Below are 20,229 nucleotides of genomic sequence, written 5' to 3'. Positions count from 1 at the left end.
CAGTGATAGTAATGGCTCTGTTCATCCATTCTGACAAAGGGGATTGTGGGAGCTTGAGTGAATGGGGAGAGCTGCTGTTTCAGAGGCATTTGAGGTATAATAATGCTGCCACTCTCTGTCATTTTCATTAATGAAAGAGCTGTGAAAGGAGCTATTTATTATGCCTCAGTGCTCTTGTCTTTATAGTTTTTATAATGTCATAAGACCAACAAATGACTCTCTCCTTCACTCACTCACTCAGTCTTTTTCCTTCTCTTTCAATACGCTCTCTCTTTTTCATGGACTACAGCACACCCTCTTCACCAACACACACATACATCTGTCTTTTTGACAGCCCTGGTGTTTTGGGGCTACACTAGTGTCCCACACTTTCCCCACCCTATTCCTCTATTAAGGAGTGCTATTGTTTGGAGCGAAGCCTTTTGGATAGACAGGAGAGAGTCTTGCCACTCTCCTCAGACTGGCGATGAATCTCTGAGGGGTCGCTGTCAAGAGGAGAAGCAGAAGGGGAAAACAGTCCACTGTGATCAGCTGAATCAAACTGAAGCACATAGTGATCTCGGAGTGGTTTAAGAGTACAGGAGAACTGAGTGGAATATAGGACACAAGAAATCACATATATTGTTTTGAACAGATTACATCTAATGTTATTATCTTCTGTAACTGAATGATTTTGTCCATAATATGACCTAATTTGGCCTGAGCAACATAAATGTTTAAATAAATTGTTTAATTTTAACACCAGTGTCATCAAATGGAATTGAAAAAAAAAAAAAAACAGATAATTCTCACCATAAACTCACTCTATGAGCCAGTGTTGATGTGTTGGCCTGGTCGGGATGCTCAAATAAGAGCAATATTTTGATAGTGTTTGATAGTGTTACTGGAAACTTACTTCTCTACAAGAAGTAGAGATTTCCCTACAATTAAGCTGTGATAGGAAAAAGCGTTATCTTCAAATGAAAGCACAAGGTGACCTCTGAATACCTTTAAAAGTACTGAAAGTGACAACAAATACAATAATTAGCATATATAAAAGCAGCAATCAGTTAAACAGTAACAGTAATCTGCATAATTGATTCATGTTGTGGTGCATTGCTTTGAAACATCTGTTGGGTGTTGCATCTAAGCGTAGGCCTTATTTTATATATTTAGTTTATTCATACAGTACTTTATTTATTGCACATTTCTGTGTCACATTTCTGTGTCTTGACACATGTTTGTTTCTCCAGTGTTTTTAACATATAAAGCTGTTTTACTTATCTGTTTAAACATGGCAGTTTAGCACAGTTTATTATAGTTTTCAATGTCTGGTAAAGTTACAGTATCATGTGTTATTGTTGGAACAACATGCTGAATGCCATGTTTATAAATGTGTTAACAATCCAGCCACAATGAGAACATCCAAACTTCATTTGAAATATAAATTAAATATATGTAACAATTATGTGATTAAAGCACAAAATCCACCAGAAACTGATTTTGAAATGTTTATGACAGACTTTGGCTTGCCTTCACCTCACAAAGTTTGGCTGCCACCAGGGGTTTTTCGCCTCTCATTTGCAAGTTCAGCACTTTCCAGTTTTTGTAACACTCACTACTTGCTTTGTTCCACTGTCAATCCTACAGTCCCTACAGTGCAAGCCTGCCACTCAACTCCCATAATGAATCAATTGGAATTGTTCTCTCATGCTCCACTCACTGCATGCCAGTGGACTTGTACAGTTTAAAAGAAACCACATTTTGTATTGCAGTGGTTCTGTGGGCATTTTTATGTTATGGCACTTTTTACACTGTCGGGGCCCATTTTGGCGTTCTTGCCTGGGGCCCCACAAACCCACAGGCTGGGCCTGTTTACTTTTCATTGTATGTAAATATTTGTCAAAGTTTCCAGTTTGTATTCCAATATGTATTATCCCAGCATCAGTCAATAGAGCTCTTACTGTTCCTGTGGTTTATTTCATTGCAAAATAAGCACAGACAAAGTGATCCATGTTTATAATCCCTGCACAAACCAAAGGGTTCCTCTGCCTTTAATCTTCAGGACACTCTAAGATCCTCTAAGTGTCCCTGGAATGAAATCACTTCTACGTCAGAGCTGAACTTAGCTTGTACTGATCTCTGAGCATATGTCAAGTTAGCTTTATCTGTCAGAGGCATGGCTTGGCCTGTAGATACATTAGTTGTCATTACTTTGAATGCAGGACATTTCATATGTTCTTGAGCTTAGAACCTGTAGGCCACCATATACTGACTTAAATCCACTGACCTCAGACCTGTTCTTTTACCCCAATAATCCAGCATTTTTAATATCCCTTTACATTTCAGACTCAACAGCGCACCTTATAAAACAAAAGAAGCAACATCAATTTTTATTTTGGATGTTGTGAGAAGCTTTTGTTTTTCAAAAGTTGCTTTGATGAAGTGAACTCTTGAAAAAAATAGGTTGTTTTCTTCTCAGTTTCAGTTGCACTGTAAAAAGCAAATGTGCAGTTGTAACCTTAAAGAGCTATTTCTATTTTATTTGATTCAGTCATATAAAATCATATTTTTGATTTGAATAAAATCAGTTTATTTAGATATATCCAAATGAAGCAACAAAACAAAATATTTTTTCAGTCTGTTCCTTGAGCCTCAACAACAGTGTTTTCTGCCAGTTTCATCAGCCCCCACAGCAAACAGAACGCTGTCATCTGCAGTCAACCAAATGATTCCATGGCAACATTTTTGAGATGACTTTTTGGGGAGATTCAGAAATGGGACCTACAGTAGTTTGGTAAATATGTTACCAGATTCAGGTTTATTAAGTTTGTTTAAAAATTGGATCCATTGTCTATTGGTTAATACACACACACTCAGAAGGAATGCTGTTCAATTTATGCAGTGTCATCTGACCTCGTAATCACTCCCTGACGCAATTTTGTTCCCCGTAGTTCTCTCAGAGGTCCCGAATGTAGTTTGGGTCAGAAATTATTTTTAACTAATAATACTTAATTAGTAATACTTTTAATGTTCTTTTGAACTTTCAGTTCATCAAAGAATCCTAAAATAATGTTTCACAGTTTCTAAAAAATAAAAAAAGGAGATATTAAGCAACACTACTGCTTTCTAAATTTATAACAATAAGAAATGTCTATTGAGCAGCAAATCGATATATAAATGATTTCCGAAGGATCATGTGACACTGAAGACTGGAGTAATGGCTGCTGAAAATTGGAAAATTCAGTTTTGCTATCACAGGAATAAATTACATTTTTAAATATATTAAATTTATACATAACTTCTCAATGCTGTTCATCTTTAAATAGCACATTTGCACAGTCAGATTCTGTATTTTTTTCCGTCTATATTTTTATTGCTACATAATTGTTATTATTATTACTTTTTAAATTTATTGTCTATTCTCTTTATTATTAGTGTTATATTTATTTTTATTATATGTATGTCTGCACTATATCTGCACTTTTTCTTTGCACTGGAAGCTCCTGTCACCAAGACAAATGTGACCCTGGACCACAAAACCAGTCATAAGGTTTAATTTTTTTGAAATTGAGATTTATACATCATCTGAAAGCTGAATAAATAAGCTTGCCACTGATGTATGGTTTGTTAGGATAGGACTGTATTTGGCCGAGATACAACTATTTGAAAATCTGGAATCTGAGGGTGCAAAAAAATCTAAATATTGAGAAAATCGCAATAATATTGAGAAGTTTTTAGCAATGCATATTACAAATCAAATCAAAGTTTTGATATATTTACAGTAGGAAATTTACAAAATATCTTCATGGAACATGATCTTTGCTTAATATCCTAATGATTTTTGGCATAAAAGAAAAATCGATTATTTTGACCCATACAATGTTTGTTGGCTATTGCTACAAATATACCCCAGCGACTTAAGACTGGTTTTGTGGTCCAGGGTCACAAATTCTTTGTGTGTGTAAACACACTTGGCAATAAAGTTCTTTCTGATTCTAAAATAGAAACCAGCTATTTTAAATATGAATGATATTTCGCAATATTCATGTTTTTTTTTATATATATATATATATATATATATATTACTGCCCCCAGACTTTTGAACAGTAGTATAGGCAGTAGGTTGTAGACCACCAGAAGAGGTGTTATTTATTTCCTTTGTTTTCTTGTCAGTGATGAGCTTGTTGTTGTTTGTCCACACACACACTGTTGTAACATTTATGAATAATACCCTAGTATATGAAAGACAGCAGCGAATTTAGAAAGGGAGTTCAAAAGAGCTTATGATGTGCTTTTATCCATCATTAACACTTATTGTTAACACATTTTCTCTGGAGAAGCCTACTAAGTGTCTTTTTTGGGGCTGTGTGCATGTGTGCATGCAAGAGAAGGTAATGCAAAAAAGAATAAGTGATAGAGATGGGAAGTAATATTCCTTAGGGATGACGCATTGGATATTTCCCTGTTTTCAGATAAGGCTGATGAGCAGTTCCCTCCCTTTGGAGACCCTCTGAGTCTCGGCTATGCTACCACATTAATTAGAATATGAATTATACTGCTTATCTGATGCCTCGTGATGATTTGTGCTCAAGGTCTCTTTGCCAATTGTGAAGCTAATGTCAAACAATATTAAACAACTATTTTCAGCCCACTGTTTTCTTCTCATTTACTTGAGAGAGAAAGAATGTCTTCTTTCAGACGGCCTTTGCCCTGTGTTCAAGAGCAGAGCCGTTCACAGTAACTGTCAGAGCAGAATGAGAGGCATCAATCATGTGCAAGTAAACTCTTTCTCTTGCTCATTTCATTCAGTAGCTGGGTGTGTGTCCTTTTAATGTGTTTGACATCATAGTGTGTTCTGAGCAATTGTAAAGAACAAGCTTAAATGAAGCCCCTATAAAAGTCATGATGTGTTAATGTCGGTGTCATATATTATACAGCCTTGAATCACATTGTCCTCTCCTGTATGGAGCCATGCAATCGCTGTCATGTGGCGGTTTCTACCTTTCTGTACCTTTCTCTGTCTCTCTCTCTCCTAATCCTGGATGTCAGCATCATGGTTCATACCTAGTAGAAAAAAGGCATATTAGTGGAACCTCATTACAGGCTGCTCTGCTGGAGCTCCTTCCAGGGCCTTTTGTTTTGGTTTGTCAAGGTCAGGAACTGATTAAAATTTGAAAAGTGTGGGTTACTCATTGACTGACCCCCCTGGGAGCTGTTGTGGCCCTCAGTCCATTTTAATCAATGCGTCTTTAAGATGGTGCGGTAGACTACTCCACCCACAGTCCAGACACCTCCCTGTCTGTTTCACTATCTTTTGCTCCATCGTTTTTTTTTGTTTTTTTTTAGTATTTTGTTGTAAAAAGTTCCCAGTAATTTACAAAATGTAACAGATTAACCATTTCCATGCATAGTCAGTAGTGTTTTGTTTTGCAGTGTTTTCTCTTTCTGATGTTTTGTAGTGTAGTGTTTAGTTGAACTGTAGTCTAGTGTTTTGTAGTGTATTCTTTTGTGGTATTTGGTTGTAATGCAGTCTGTAAAAATGATCAGTAATTTACAAGATGTATCAGTGATGTATGATAAAATACTCAATGCGTGCCTCAGTATGTTTCGCTTATAGTGTCGAGTTTTGTTTTGTAGTGCATGTTTTCAAGTGTGTTGTTGTAATGCAGTTTGTAAAAAAAATTATTCACAAGATGTAATTTATGATAAAATACTCAGTGCATGCCTATCTGTTGACTGTGAAAGTACACAGTTGCAACAAGATACCAAGAATACTTTACATTTTGTTATTTTTTGTCTGTTATAATCAATTATATTCTACAATTTTATGTTAAAGGCCTTTAAAAATGAGGTTTTAAATTATTAGCTAATTATTTAGATTTTACCCAGAAACAGCTGCTGGATTTACTTTGTGACTCTTTGGAAACTCTGTAATTGGCGTTTCTTTGTCTTGATTCTCTGACGGGAACCTTGCCTGCCCTCAGCAGTCGAGGCCTATAGCTCAGTATGTTTATCATGACCCTCTCAGGGATTAGCAGCTAACAGTTATAAATGAACATGTAAGCGATACCTACTCCTGAATAGATCCACAGGCTGTGAATAACAGAATACAGGGATTGCCGTGAGTGCCTCTGCCCTTGGAGCCATCAACAATAAACACCTCAAGGGTTTGTTTGGATGGTCTGAGCTAAGCATCTGGTCAGGGTGGAGAAGTCACTTATGAGATATTTGCGCTGAGACAGGACAAATGGGTGCTGTACAGCTTTAATCAGATACGGCTGTGGCTGTGCATATTACTGGCTGATAGGGAAGGGTTTTCTTCTGATACGTAAATCACTCTCTGTGGTCTGTAGACCCTCCCTGTTAATCTACCGGTTGTAAAGCAACCTCTAACCTTCCTCTTTTTTTGTTTATCAAAGCCGCTTGGAGAAAAGAGCAGAAAGTCAAGAGCCAAAATACAAAACAAACACCATGTTTTTGTTTTACTGAAGGCTTACAAACCCAGACTGAATGTTAATTCTATTGTGCGTTCATGGGCTTTCATTCGGCAAACGTCCTGTCATTTTCAAGTCAAGTCAAGTCACCTTTATTTATATAGCGCTTTTAACAATACAGATTGTGTCAAAGCATCTGAACAGCATTAATTAGGAAAATAGTGTCAATAATGCAAAGTGACAATAGTAAACCCTCATTTTTCAGTTAAAGACAGTTCATCATTCAATTCAGTGATGTCAACATCCAGCTCAGTTTAAATAATATCTTTGCAATTATGTCAACGATATCGCCGGAAATGAAGTGTCCCCAACTAAGCAAGCCAGAGGCGACAGCGGCAAGGAACCAAAACTCCATCGGTGACAGAATGGAGAAAAAACCTTGGGAGAAACCAGGCTCAGTCGGGGGGCCAGTTCTCCTCTGACCAGACGAACCAGCAGTACGGAAAAATCAATTTAAGACGTAATAAAACAGACGATGAACAATATTAACAGCAATTATTATATGATGCAATCAAACTTATAGCAAAATGTGGTAGTTCTGTATGTTGTTTCATGGTTGGCATCATCTGAGGTCCTCTGAGGGCTTGCATCATCTATTCTCATGTGTTCTGGATCCAGACTGAAGCTTGTGTAAATCCTAGTTACCACGGGATGTCAAGCCCGTGGCAAAAGACAGAGAAACAAATACAAACATAATTAGCGTAGCTGCTGTTCCAACCAAGCAAAATTGATTTGTTTAACCCAAACTAATATGATAATAATGTGCATTTGATTAGATATAACTGCAGTAAAAGATTATGATTGTTGAGATATATAGTTGAGTATCATCGGCATAACAGTGGAAACTAATCCCGTATTTTCTAATTATATTACCAAGGGACAACATTTTCACTTTTAGTTTAACAAGCCATAAAAATCCCATGAGGCAGAATGCAAGAGAGAAAATGAGGAAGACAGTAGAGGTCCAGACCTGTATCCTTCCAAGCGTGGAAACACTGACAGGAATGGTGATGCAAAATAGAGATAACGTTTGAGAAAGAAGAGAGATTTCAGCAGATGATACTTGGCCCATGCTAACTAGCTAACCTTGACAACTTGATATTAATGACATGCCTGCAATTTTTTTGTGTAAATTAAAAAAATCTATTTCACAGATATCTTGCAGCAGAAACTCATCCAATCTCCTTCACACACCTAGCGTACACAGACTGTGATGGACATGTTCACATTTTCTTTGGTATTCAGCGATGTGCTCTTGATGCTACACGGTCCCCCAGCCACCATAGCTAATGAGTGTAATCAGGAGCCGGATGGGCAAAGGCAGATGATCAGTACGATGAAAGGTAATCCTCCATCAGCAGGGCAATTAAGAGCCGACATTAGACTGAGCTGAGAGCAGTGACGGGGTCTGAGACCTGCCCGACATCTCTGTTTATCAAACCGAGAGGCAGAGATGTGCTTAGTGTGAGTCATCACCCTGTCTGCAGATTGATTAAGGTGAGATTTTTTTTTCTTTCTTAGGTATTTGACGTTGATAAATTGAGTCGTGGGGCCGAGAGGTAGCTAAGGACCCAGTATGTTTACAGTTCGGTGAAGCATGTGGATTTTGTTTAGGAATGTGTTGGGGCTTTATTTAGACATCTTTGAAGTCAATGGTAAAGGGCTTCCTTTTTGCTAAATATTCCTGCTTCAAGTGTTTTCTTAACTAGCTGGTGATGTTAATTTTGAAGTCATGACTTGAGTCTTAGACTGTAGAAAAACATGGACGTAGTGTCCGTGACGTCACCCGTTGGTTTCTGAAGAGATTTTTTTGAAGCTCAAAGTGGGCGGAGCCATCCACCGCCATCTTGGCAGCACGTCACCGCATGTCACTTCCGGATAATCGAAAATGGGCAAAGAGGCGGGAGCTGGTTGGTGAAACCTCGCCCACCTAGCTCGACAACGGTATCAGCAGCGGCAATCCACCTTAATTATGCAGAACTTTAAGGCTTAATATAATTTAAACGGATGAGTTATTAAAAAAAAAATCACCCCCCTCACAGTTGTCATGAAGGAAAAGTGAAGCCAAAGCATCTTAGTATGGCCACTGCCATCTTGAGTAAATGATGTCATTTGGAGCCCGAGTCTGCGCAGTAGTGTCGTGAGGTGGAGCCACAGTATCAAACGGTATCATTTTTTTAATTTTGTCTCAAGTCCCATTCGTTTACATGGAGAGGGTGGGGTTTATGACCTGTACTGCAGCCAGCCACCATGGGGCGATCAAAGAGCCCACAGCTTCACTTTTCAGGATGTGTGAGACACACCCGGGTTTGCCCTTAGTTTCTGTGACTCGTCAGTTCTGCCGCACTAGCGCGAGGTCTTGCTGTTCTCTTTCTCTGCGTCTGCTCTGTTCTGCGAGCGGCTGAAAGGACCAGTGCTTTCAGTTAAAACACATTATGTTGCTTCTCTAATTTTACATGCAGATATAGCCAAAATCACAGCACAGCTATTGTCTTTATCTTATGTGTAGATATTTTATTTTATTTCATCAGATGATGGCTCGATTAGAAATTAGGATTTTTGTGCAGGTTAACATCTTGAAAGGGAGAGCTCGTTATGTAGTCTTAAAGGGACACATTTCAGGCACTATTTCATATTCATTCCGTTGTCTGACAACAGAAACAGTCAAATATATCAATGAAAACAGTTTTATTGAGAATTTAGCTGCATCAAAATACAGTATGTGGGCACAGAGAGGCAAATGTAATAACATGTAATAAATGTAATAATAAATGTACATTTTGCATGTTCAGAAGAGCTGCCCTGTTGTTCGAAAATGTAAAACAGGGGAGAAAGAGACGTAATGGGAACCTGGTATTTGTTCTTTTTTTTCATGTGTCTAATATACATGAAAAAGTTATTTGAAAAACATCTATGACCTTTGAAACATGTCTAGTCTTCATGCTCTGTTGACTATGGTTTCACTAATAATAAACATACATTTGCATTAGGCATCAATATTTGTCCATGCCCATGTTGATTAGAGTATTAAAAACTTGAAAAGTATTAATTTAAGGTACATTAAGAACAGATAAAAATGTGCAATTAAGTTGTGATTAATCACGAGTTAACTCATGACAATCATGCGATTAATCGTGGTTATATATTTTAATCGATTGACAGCCCTAATATATATATATATATATAAATATAAATAACTTGGTAGTCACTGTATCAACCATAGTAATTGAAATGTAAAATGTATGATAATTTTGCTGAAATTCCCATGGTAAGAAACACCTAATAATTTTCTTCTAATAGGTTCATAATTCAAACAACATTTTACTCATTTCCTTATTTATACATTACTGTTTTCACATCACTATTTGCCTAAAACAATTAAACAGTACCCGCTCATCTATAGAAAATAACCAAACAAACATCTCCACTGCTGATCAGCTGTTCATGTCTGGTATGAGTTTTTATATATAGTAAATATGTTTTTCTACTACCTTTTATACACTAAATAAAAATATCCAAACAGTATACTGTAGTTTGGTGAATGTGTATATATAAAAAAAACATTGTATACAGTATAAACATATTTGAATGTTTTTTTTAAAGGGGTCATATGATGCTGCTAAAAAGAACATTATTTTGTGTATTTAGTATAATGAAATGTGTTTATGCGGTTTAAGGTTAAAAAAACATATTATTTTCCACATACTGTACATTATTGTTTCTCCTCTATGCCCCGCCTTTCTGAAACGCGTGGATTTTTACAAAGCTCATCGGTCTGAAAAGCGAGGTGTGCTCTGACTGGCCAGCTATCCAGTGCGTTGTGATTGGCCGAATACCTCAAGCGTGTGACGGAAATGTTACGCCCCTTACCATATTGTTATGCAATGTCCCAGAGCGACGAGACAAAAACATTTAAACCCATTATAAACGAGGCATTTGTTGCATCCAGTGGGGACATAATTACGGATTATAATGACTTATACTGTCTTTTTACGCGTTGCGTTGTATCGCACCGCGTAAACATAAAACCATGTCTGCATTTGTGATCGGAGAAATGACAAACAACAAGTGCTACTGTACACTGCTCAAAACTCGCGTTTGAATCGTCAGTGGCAAATTCTTTAAATTAAAAAAACCTACTTACAGTGTGTGAGTCAGAACAGTCGGCATTGTAGTCTACTCTACCAGGATCAGGAAACAGTCCTCCATAAAATGCGCTGGACACATCTGAATATTTGACGGCCAGCCGGCGGATTCGACGAAGGAGCGTCCGGCGGGCTTGCAGCAACCACATGTGACGACCCCGGGCTGGACTCCGCTTCGTCCACGGTGAAAGCCGATCCGGCGATCCACAGAGCGAAGTTTATGTATTTCCTCAGCGACCAGCACGGATCAGCTCTAGGCATGACAAAGCGATATCGTCCTCTTTTGGAAGGCCAAACAAAGTAGTTTCACTTTCACAACGAAACACACAGCATCTCCACAACATGGCGGCGGTGGCAACAACAATACTACAGCGAGAATAAAAGTTACGCCTTCTTTCTTTGCGTGAACATTTGGGTGGCGTTATGCAAATCTTCCCACATCGTGACGTAGGTATGTGGAGGCGTGTTAGAACGAGCCATTTTAGGTAGGCGTGGTTGACTCTTAACTTTTATAAAGAATATCTCTTTGGATTTGAGACTTTAGTCTTTGCAACTTTACAGATCTCCTTTATGCACCAAGCGCTTGTAACACTCCAAAGATAAAGGAAATATTGAAATCGCATCATATGACCCCTTTAAGGCATTTTAATTAAGGCACACAGTCTGCAATGGTTTATGTCAGTGAATGCATTGAGCGTGAAAGAAGCTCATACAGTGTCCTCACACTTTTAACTGTGAATTTATTTTGTAAGGGGGAATACAGTATGCTAATATTGCACTTAGGTTGGTGCTATTTGATATTTATATTACATTCAGTAACAATTTAATCCTTAGAAATGTTGGTAGGATTTGATCAGTAGTCTGTTTGTTTGGTAAGAGCATGTCTCTAGCCTTCAACCACAAATTTATACACGTATTAAATCTAATAGTGTTTTGAATTGTTGCCCTGATAAATATGGCTGTTTAAAAAGTTGAATAAGTATAAAAGGTCCCATATCCCCTGAGGAGAAATAGCACACTGTTAAATGGTTTGAGTTTAAGTTTGTTTTATTTGTGAGATTGCATCAACCTATTGTTCAAGGAAGCTGAACTATCGGGAGCTTATTGAGCAGTTGATGCTTGACTGCTCTGCTTCTGAAAAGTGAGTTGGATAATCTTAGCTGATCTTGAAATAGAGAAACTGGGTGCTGTATAAGGATTCACACTCTTTCTAACTGTTTTCAACTTGTAAGTGAGAAATACATTTTCACACCACATATGGAGATGCGCATGTTTGGCTGTGCAATGAAGATACATGAAGTGATACACCTCAGATTGTTTGTCACCACAGTTATAAAGTGTATGTTCATGTTGTTCTAAGAAAAACGTAAGGTAGTAAAAGTCATCCAGTCTCTTAACACCGTATGTGTCCCATTTACGTAATAAAAAAAGTGTCCCTGGATACACTACACTGGATTAATGGTGATGATGACAAACTATAATAAGCAGCGGCTGTGTCTCATCAAAATCTGCCAGTGATATTCTGTTTTAATGCCCTTCCTCTTGTTCACACCATATTTTTTTGGCTCCCAGGCTGCATGTGAGCTGCTGATATGAGGGGCGGGTGATGTTGATTGGACGGTAGGTGATTCTTCTGTCACTGTGAGCACAATCGTCCATGTGTTTGTATCTCCACGGGATGGTCAGAGAACAAATATGTCTGCAGTTAGTCAGCCCACACGGTCTCTCCAGATCCTGGATCCAGATTTATTCTCTTTAAAATCTCTAAATTAAATGCCTCTCATTTTCTTACTGCGTTTTTTCCAGTAGTTCGTCTCGATAGACAACCTGTCAGCTATTAATGCCAAACCTAAATGCCAGTACACAGCAGTATTGCCAGGTGCGAATTATTTCATGGCTGATGATCGTTCGTGCCCATTGCCGGTGAGTGGCATGTGCCAGGCGACTCATCGTACTGCTTGGCATGCAGGTGGCAGATGGGCTGTAATTAATGAGAACCTGTTAAACAGTGATATGTGATCCCACACGGTAATTAGAAAACAGCAGCATGGAGCCAGGCGGAGTAATTAGTCCGCCAGGGCCGGAGCTCTCAGGAGTCAACCCTCCTAAAGGAGATTTTAGTCAGACAGAGACAACTAACATGCAGTATGCTTATTTAGATAGTTGAATGATGTAACAATTTATTATATAGCTTTAATTGTAACACCTTACAGTAGATACTTGGAAATTGGAAACAAAATGAAAACAAGGTTGTGAGTGATGGAGTTACCTCCTTTACAATCATCATAGCTGAATAAAAGTATTAATTTCTTTAAAAATAATTGACTGACCCCAAACTGTTTTGAACTGTAGTACTTATAATATGTGGTAAAGTTAACATAAAATTTTTAAAAATTGTTCATTGAAAGCAAAATTGGTGCAGCTTTCATGTTTATACAGTTTAGAAAGTTGCTGCTAAAACAGAAGCCCATACAACCTACAGAAAGCCTGTGAACCAATTGGAGAAGACTGCATGTTGCAATTAAAGTTAAAGATTGAATTTGAGTCGCAGTAGTAGATTTGGAGCGCAGCAACTGAATTTGTCTTTTGATATTGCTCTCTGCAAACTATAAAGCGTTTGCTGAAAGGGACCATTTCCCTCCTCTGTACCAGCAGAATAAATTAGAGATAGACAGGAATGGTGTGTTTCATTGGCTTCGCTCAGCTTGCATTGAAAGGACAGCTGAAGAGTGGCCCATTAAGCTTTCCCTTATCACTCGTGTTCTGAATAACATCTTTTAAATTTTTGCTTTACAAAATCGGACTCATTATTGCCTGCATTTTTACCTGGTCCTCAGCCATCATTTGTGCTGTAGTGTGTTTTCTCTCTGTAAAGTGATGGAGATGTCATCTCTCTGCCTGAAGCTCGGGTTTGATTTCATATTTGTCATCCTGCACAAGAAAAACAATCTGACATGAATGTTGTTGTCAGTGATTATGAAAATCTGAGAAGTCTCTTTCCCACAGCAAGCAACAACAAATGTGATGCTCTGTTGAAATCACATTTTGATCATCCCGTCTTTGAGTCATAGATTCACATCCTTTCCTCTCTATGCTCGTAACCTTTCAGTTTCCTTTGGTGCACAAGACAGTACACAACCTAGTTCAGTCATTCAGCTCCAATGGATCACCACTGTCATCTCTACACTGTCCGCACTTTATTAAGTATGGAGGAAATCAAGCTTGAGGTTGCCTGTGTTCCTGAGCCAAGGACCCTCGCAGCCCCAGGATGCTTTTGAACCTCCTCGTACATCAGCCTCTTAATCTTCCAGTTTGCTGGTAGACTGAAAAACACTTATCACATTCATATCTCCCAGCGTCCCTCACACCAGCCCTCCCACATATCGTAAGTGTCAATCTGTGTCTGTGTGATAGAGTTGAAATGACTGTCCAACTTTCACTTTCAGCTTCTATCACTCTCTCTTTGCTGACATGTCTGGCATTGCAAGGTTAATGCCCCGTCAGGTAGAGGGTCTCATTAGTAAATCACAGTGTTGTGGAGGTTAGACCACTGTTGATATACGACTCAGTGTCCTAGCCTGTAATCTACCCGGGTTGAACCTGACAGGTTTAAACTCATTCTCTCTCACACAGACTTTGATTTAAAGTGGCCAGAATGTTTAACGTATTTCATCCTTCAGGACTGAAATCCCAAAAGTGCCAGCTGAGAATTAAAGAGAATTGTTTTTAATAGCGAGTTGGGGGAGAGGAACCAGAAGTCGTGGTTCTGCAAGCGGTGCAAAAAGAGAAAAAATGGCCACGCTTGAGATCTATCAAGCTGCACGGTGCCACATTGATAGGATGTGGGGCGGGGGAATTACGCAAAGATTGGTTTCTCTAGCTGACCATATGTCACTGGCCATGTTTCAGCGTGGTCTACCTAGGAATTGTGGGAGGGGTAGTATATCAACACCCAGAGAAAAATAGCCCAATGCGCTGAAGTGCACTTGTGTTATTCATCTATTCATGTGAGCTGTGGGGCCGTCTCTCACAGTAATGAGTCTGGGCTCAGATGGTTAGATCAACGTTAATTGTTTTGGTTGAAATCATTGGTTATTGAGCGCTTTAATTATTAGTCACGTCTGTTCCTTTCACTTTCCCCATGGATGAATAGTTCGGATCAATCACATTCGAGCTTTCACGCTCCTACGTCAAGTCCCATAAACCACAATTGGATTATTTTTGGTCTGATGAAACTAAAACTCGGGTAATGATTATTCCATTCTGCACAATGGCTACGTTTGAAAAACCAAGATATTGTAAAATGTCTTACAAATAAACTAGATTGCAAGATTACAAATCACATCGTCTAAACGTCAGAGAAGAACATGTAAAAGAGTGAGAGAGAGAGAGAGAGAGATGTTCTGTCTATTGTACATGGAAAACCTGAAAAATATAAGGGAATTTTAAAGTTGCGAAAAAGTAGAACAGTAAAATCTTTAAAAGTTATGAAAAATTCTATAGTGAATATCTCTTTTTGTAGTTGTGCTCAACTCTAGCATGCATCAATATATTATTATTATTATTATTATTTGTGTACATGATATGCTCTACTAATTTTTTTTAAATTTTTTTTTAATAAAATTTAAACTTTTATTTAGAAAGGATGCATTCAATTGTTCAAAAGTGACAGTAAGGACAATTATTTCAGACAAAAGACAATTAAGACCATTATAAAAGATTTATATTTCAAATAAATGCTGTTAATGTTGAATGCTGGAAAAAATGCAGTTTCCAAAAAAAAATTTACATTCATGGACTTTTGTTGACCAAAATATGTGGGAACCCTGTATGTAGAATCCTTCTGCAAAGCCTGTTTAATGAGATGAAAAATTGCATCCTACTGTTTTTTGTTTATTAGTAGTCTTAATATACCACCATAACCTCTGAAACTGACAGTCTGTTCCATTCCTTTCTCCACAGATAACTTTCTTCATGCTGTTGTCTGCTGTGTGTGTGATGCTGAACCTCGCAGGAGCCATCCTTTCCTGTCAGAATGCCCAGTTGGTCAACTCTCTGGAGGACTGTCAGCTGGTGAGAGAGTCATGTCCTCAAACACATGCCTGAAATCACTTCTTTGTTGTAAAGGAAACCTTAAAGGGGTCATATGATGTTGCTAAAAAGAACATTATTTGGTGTAATGAAATGTGTTAATGCGGTTTAAGGTTAAAAAAACACATTATTTTCCACATACTGTACATTATTGTTTCTCCTCTATGCCCTGCCTTTCTGAAACACGTTGTTAGGGTTAGGTCAAATGTCATATTTGCATTAAAATGACATAACGGAGCGAATGACACTTAATGACAGTTGTCATAAACATGCATAAAACCTCCTTCATATTCATGACATGTGTCGTGTCATGATTATGAAGGTGTCATGTCAGTCTTATGCACACCCCTTCAAGTAAAGTGTTACCCTTTAGTCTTTGCAACTTTACAGATCTTCTTTATGCACCAAGAGCTTGTAACACTCCAAAGAGAAAGGAAAAATTGAAATCGCATCATATGACCCCTTTAAATAGATTCTTATGTCCAAAATAGCTTAGTGAAAATAGCTTAGTCCTAAACCTGTCTTTTTATCATCCACTCAAAACTAGCCTGTCACTAAAGAATCAATCCATTGAGCAATTATAGCTCCCAAGAGCATCATTCATTAACACAATGCCCTTGTCAAGATCTCAGTAAAATTAGCTCAACAACCAGTTTCTAAGGCAGAGAGAATAAGAATGTCTGCCGGGACCCATTTTTTATGTCCAATTTAATATTCTGTTGGAGCAGAAATAAATATTAACACCCACCACCTTTGTCCTCATAAAAATGGCTGCCTGATCGGCTGCTGAAGCTCTCAGGGGTTTTCTAGTAAAACAAAATAGAAAATTCATAATCATCAATTGTTCAGCGGTCAAGTGAATGGTAGTGGGTGAGCATCACAGTGGAAGTCAATTCACATACATTAGCCATGCTAGTGCCGAATGTCCTGTAACAAGATCACTTTGCTTTTGCTAGAGAGGAACAAATTCTTGTGATGTTATTAGAATATGAGAATACATAATGAATGTATCATGGACATTTATTCTGTGTTCTTACTGGGGTACAGTTGTCAATATGAAAGCTGTAAATTAAAGCTAAATCTAAACTAAAACTAAATCTAGATCTAAAATATGAAATCTAAAAAGCCAATTTCTCTTATTTTTATGGCAAATAATACCTCGAAATTGTTGTTTTTGATACTGGAGGATATCCTTAATGAATGCCACAGTATGTTTGTGTGCTGCCCATTGTGTTCTTTGAATGAAGGCTTATAAAGGAGATTAATACAGCAGTCAGTCTTTGTTGTGCTTTCTATTGAGTTTGATTTATCAGCTCTACAGTGGGTCCAGTGCTGGCCCAGCGCAACATAACAGCTCAGCACGGCTTCCCCCATTTCTGTTATCCAGAACTGGACACCCCTCTTCAGCTCACCATTTATTTGCCTGATGTGGAAGCAATACATAACTAAATGATCAGATGATTCGTAGTATTCAGAATTAGTGAGCATACATGATAAAGCACAGCACTAAATCCACCGTATCTGAAACAATGGAGTTTAGTTGAAGATCTTAGGGTTATTAATAATTCGGCATCCATATCTCTGCGTACATTAATCACCAAGAAATTCGTATTTGTTTTTTTCAAACACAATTAAATGCATGACTGGTTTTCAGTTTATGGATGGCGGCTATTATTTTAGCTTCATTCTAGTATCAGTGATCTATTTTTGTGGCTTGCTTTTTCAACACAAGCTTCTGTTTTAACATACATACAATAAAATTATCATCAAAGTTTTTTTTTTAGCTGTTTTTTATTTGTAGAATTTCAACTGAACATATTCAAGCATTCAAGTTTTGTTGTAGACTTTTTTTTCTGACATCAGTATATATTTATTAAAACATGAAAATGTTTTAATAAATATGCAAAGCTATTTTATATTTTGTGATTCAACAGTGAGTTAATGTCCATTCAGTTCAGCGTTAATTAGAAACTGAAAGTAACTGTCTTGTGTAGTGGGCAGTCAGTCGGAAGAACACACTCTGATGAAAAAAAAAAAAAAACAACAACCTTGCTTTATAAAGAATGACCAGACATTTTTTAGATGAAATGGAACCTGAAAATGCTTTAATGATTCATCTCACAAAGGATTGAGCACACACGACATTATGTGGCCTGAGCTTAATTGAATGTGTCATACAGATGAAATATTCAGGTGATTTCAATCATTTTGTCTACTGTGAAGAACTCACCGTGGTTGATATAAAATCATACATTCATATAATGAAATATAAATGATCACACTTTTTCTCCTAGTGTAATGAAAAGAAGCTTAAATTGTGACTTTTTTTTGGCATGTGAAATCAGTGGGAAACTATCAAATTTTTATCCCAATTATATATAAAAAAAAGTCATTATATATATTATATATATATATATATATATATATATATATATATATATATATTGTGTTTTTTTTTCTCTTTTTTTTTTTAGTTTTGTTTTGTTTTCCAGCCTCAATCTGTTTTTTGTCCAGCAAGCGGAAGCATATGGATATTAGATATCACCGGCATTTGAAGTTTCGTTCAATCTACAGTGGGGAGTTTTGTCTCACAAGATACTAATTTAAAAAATCAATAGGAATTAATAACATGGTGATCTCTCTATTGTCCTCTCCTTCATAATCATCCAGTAATTCTCCATAATTTAACAGAGGCAAAACCCTGTCTTAATCACCTGTCGTCATGGAAACATGACATTGAGAACTCAATGGCAGTTCTCACCTGGTGCTGTTGTGCAAAAAACAGGTCAGGTAATTATCCTTCCCTTTGTCTACAGGTTTAGACCAGACCTAAAGACAGACCTCTGTCTCCATCAGTCTCTACTCCACCTAATTTAGGGATTAGCATGTTGGATTAAAGCATCTCTCCTCTCTGCCTACTACTGAACGCTCATCTCCTCAGAGACATGATCCCGCCATGACTGAAATATTAATGAAGTTGTTTCCCACCATTCAATTAACCCCTGCTTGCAAAGTTCACACATTGCTTTTGTGCAATATCGGTCAAATGGCGACTTAGTTTCAGTCTAACACAAAAAGCATTTATAATGCTGGACCACCATGTATGGGCTTTATTAAGATCTTTCTTAACAAACATGTATGACTGGGCTAATGCTGTTCAGATCAAGAATATGAGCCTTATTAATGTGGAAGACTTGTTAATTTCTCTTCCTTTTTCAATACATTAAGCTTCCACAAATATGCAGCTACTTTTTGTTGTGAAAAATAAATGTGGTAAAAGTGTACACATTGAAAAAGATTTAAATCTAATTATTGTATTTTATAAATATGACCCTGCCTTCTAGCTGTCAGCTATACTTAATATTTGTCATTTATGATAACTTTTAACTATCAAGTTTAAATTAAATGCCATCAAGACGCAGAAGGGGTAATCTCAAGGGGTAATATGATCCTGTTTCTTTCAGGCAGACAGGGAACCCTATTTTACATCTCCTGAACAAGTGTCATCATTGTAATGCGCTTCTGATGGAAGGAATTTAGTGTGTTACAATTGTGCCTGGCCTGCCCTGTTTTCGTGTTTGTTTTTACCTTGAGCAGTCACACAATTTTTTTGTCCATTTTATGCAGAAATAAACATTTCACTTGCATGAAGCTGAAACCAGTTTGTTTCTGTCGTTCTGCAGATTAAATTTGACAGTGACGGTGTGTGTGTCTGCTGTGAGCTCGAGCACATGAGATCCACCTGTAATAATCTGGGAGATACGCTTAAACTCAACCCGCTGAGGGACTGCAACACCATACGTCTCCGTCTGAAGGTATCATAGTGTGTGTGTGTGTGTACATGTAGGTGTACATGTAGGTGTCTGTAACATCCTGGTATCTGTATCTTTTAACAAAATAAATGAGATATGATGTTTGGAATTGATTTCAGAACATCATCAAAATAGCCAGCTAATTTTCTTTACATTGTTTAATAGCCTCTTCTATCAATTTGATATTCCAGTATTAAGATATTTTTTTCAATCATTCTAATTAGACTTTTTTTCTAATTTGCCTCAGTTAATGAATATTTGATTAGACAAGTAAATAAGAACAATTAAATACATTGGACAGGTATATGATCATTATTTGATCATTTTGATGATACACAATGTTTTTGAATTTGTATTAGATTTGAAAGCATGCATATACTGTTTTGAAAATCTCTAATCTTATGTAATTAACCAGATTAAAAACTCCCATTATCGATAAAGTCTTTAAGAATAAATCAAATGGTAGTGTCACTAGAGACAACAGTGTAGTACCCTTCAACTGTATTCCTTAAAAGAAGTTTATGTAGACAGCATCTTCTTAGGGACAGTACTGTACATTACCGTTCAAAAGGTTGGGGTAAGTAAGATTTTTGCACATCTCTTATGCACTTCAGGGCTGCATTTATTTGCTACAAATATGACAAAAACAGTAATATTGTGAAATATTATTACAATTATTACAACTGTTTTCTATTTTAATATATT

The 20,229-nt window shown here is 37.2% G+C and overlaps 1 protein-coding gene across 1 annotated transcript in view; it reads left to right on the top strand.

Moving 5' to 3' along the window:
- LOC107595092 (protein FAM189A1-like) overlaps positions 1-20,229 on the top strand; it is an 84,981-nt gene that overhangs the window by 52,716 nt on the left and 12,036 nt on the right. Inside the window, exons 3-4 of the mRNA XM_016285405.1 lie at positions 15,584-15,694; positions 19,396-19,527. Coding sequence (XP_016140891.1) covers positions 15,584-15,694; positions 19,396-19,527 — 243 coding nt within the window. The remainder of the gene's footprint in view (positions 1-15,583; positions 15,695-19,395; positions 19,528-20,229) is intronic.

This window comes from Sinocyclocheilus grahami, unplaced genomic scaffold, assembly GCF_001515645.1.
Source record: "Sinocyclocheilus grahami isolate Dianchi unplaced genomic scaffold, SAMN03320097.WGS_v1.1 scaffold196.1, whole genome shotgun sequence".
NCBI lineage: Eukaryota > Metazoa > Chordata > Actinopteri > Cypriniformes > Cyprinidae > Sinocyclocheilus > Sinocyclocheilus grahami.
Note: the sequence above shows the minus strand (reverse complement) of the source record. Positions and strands in the feature narration are given on the sequence as shown.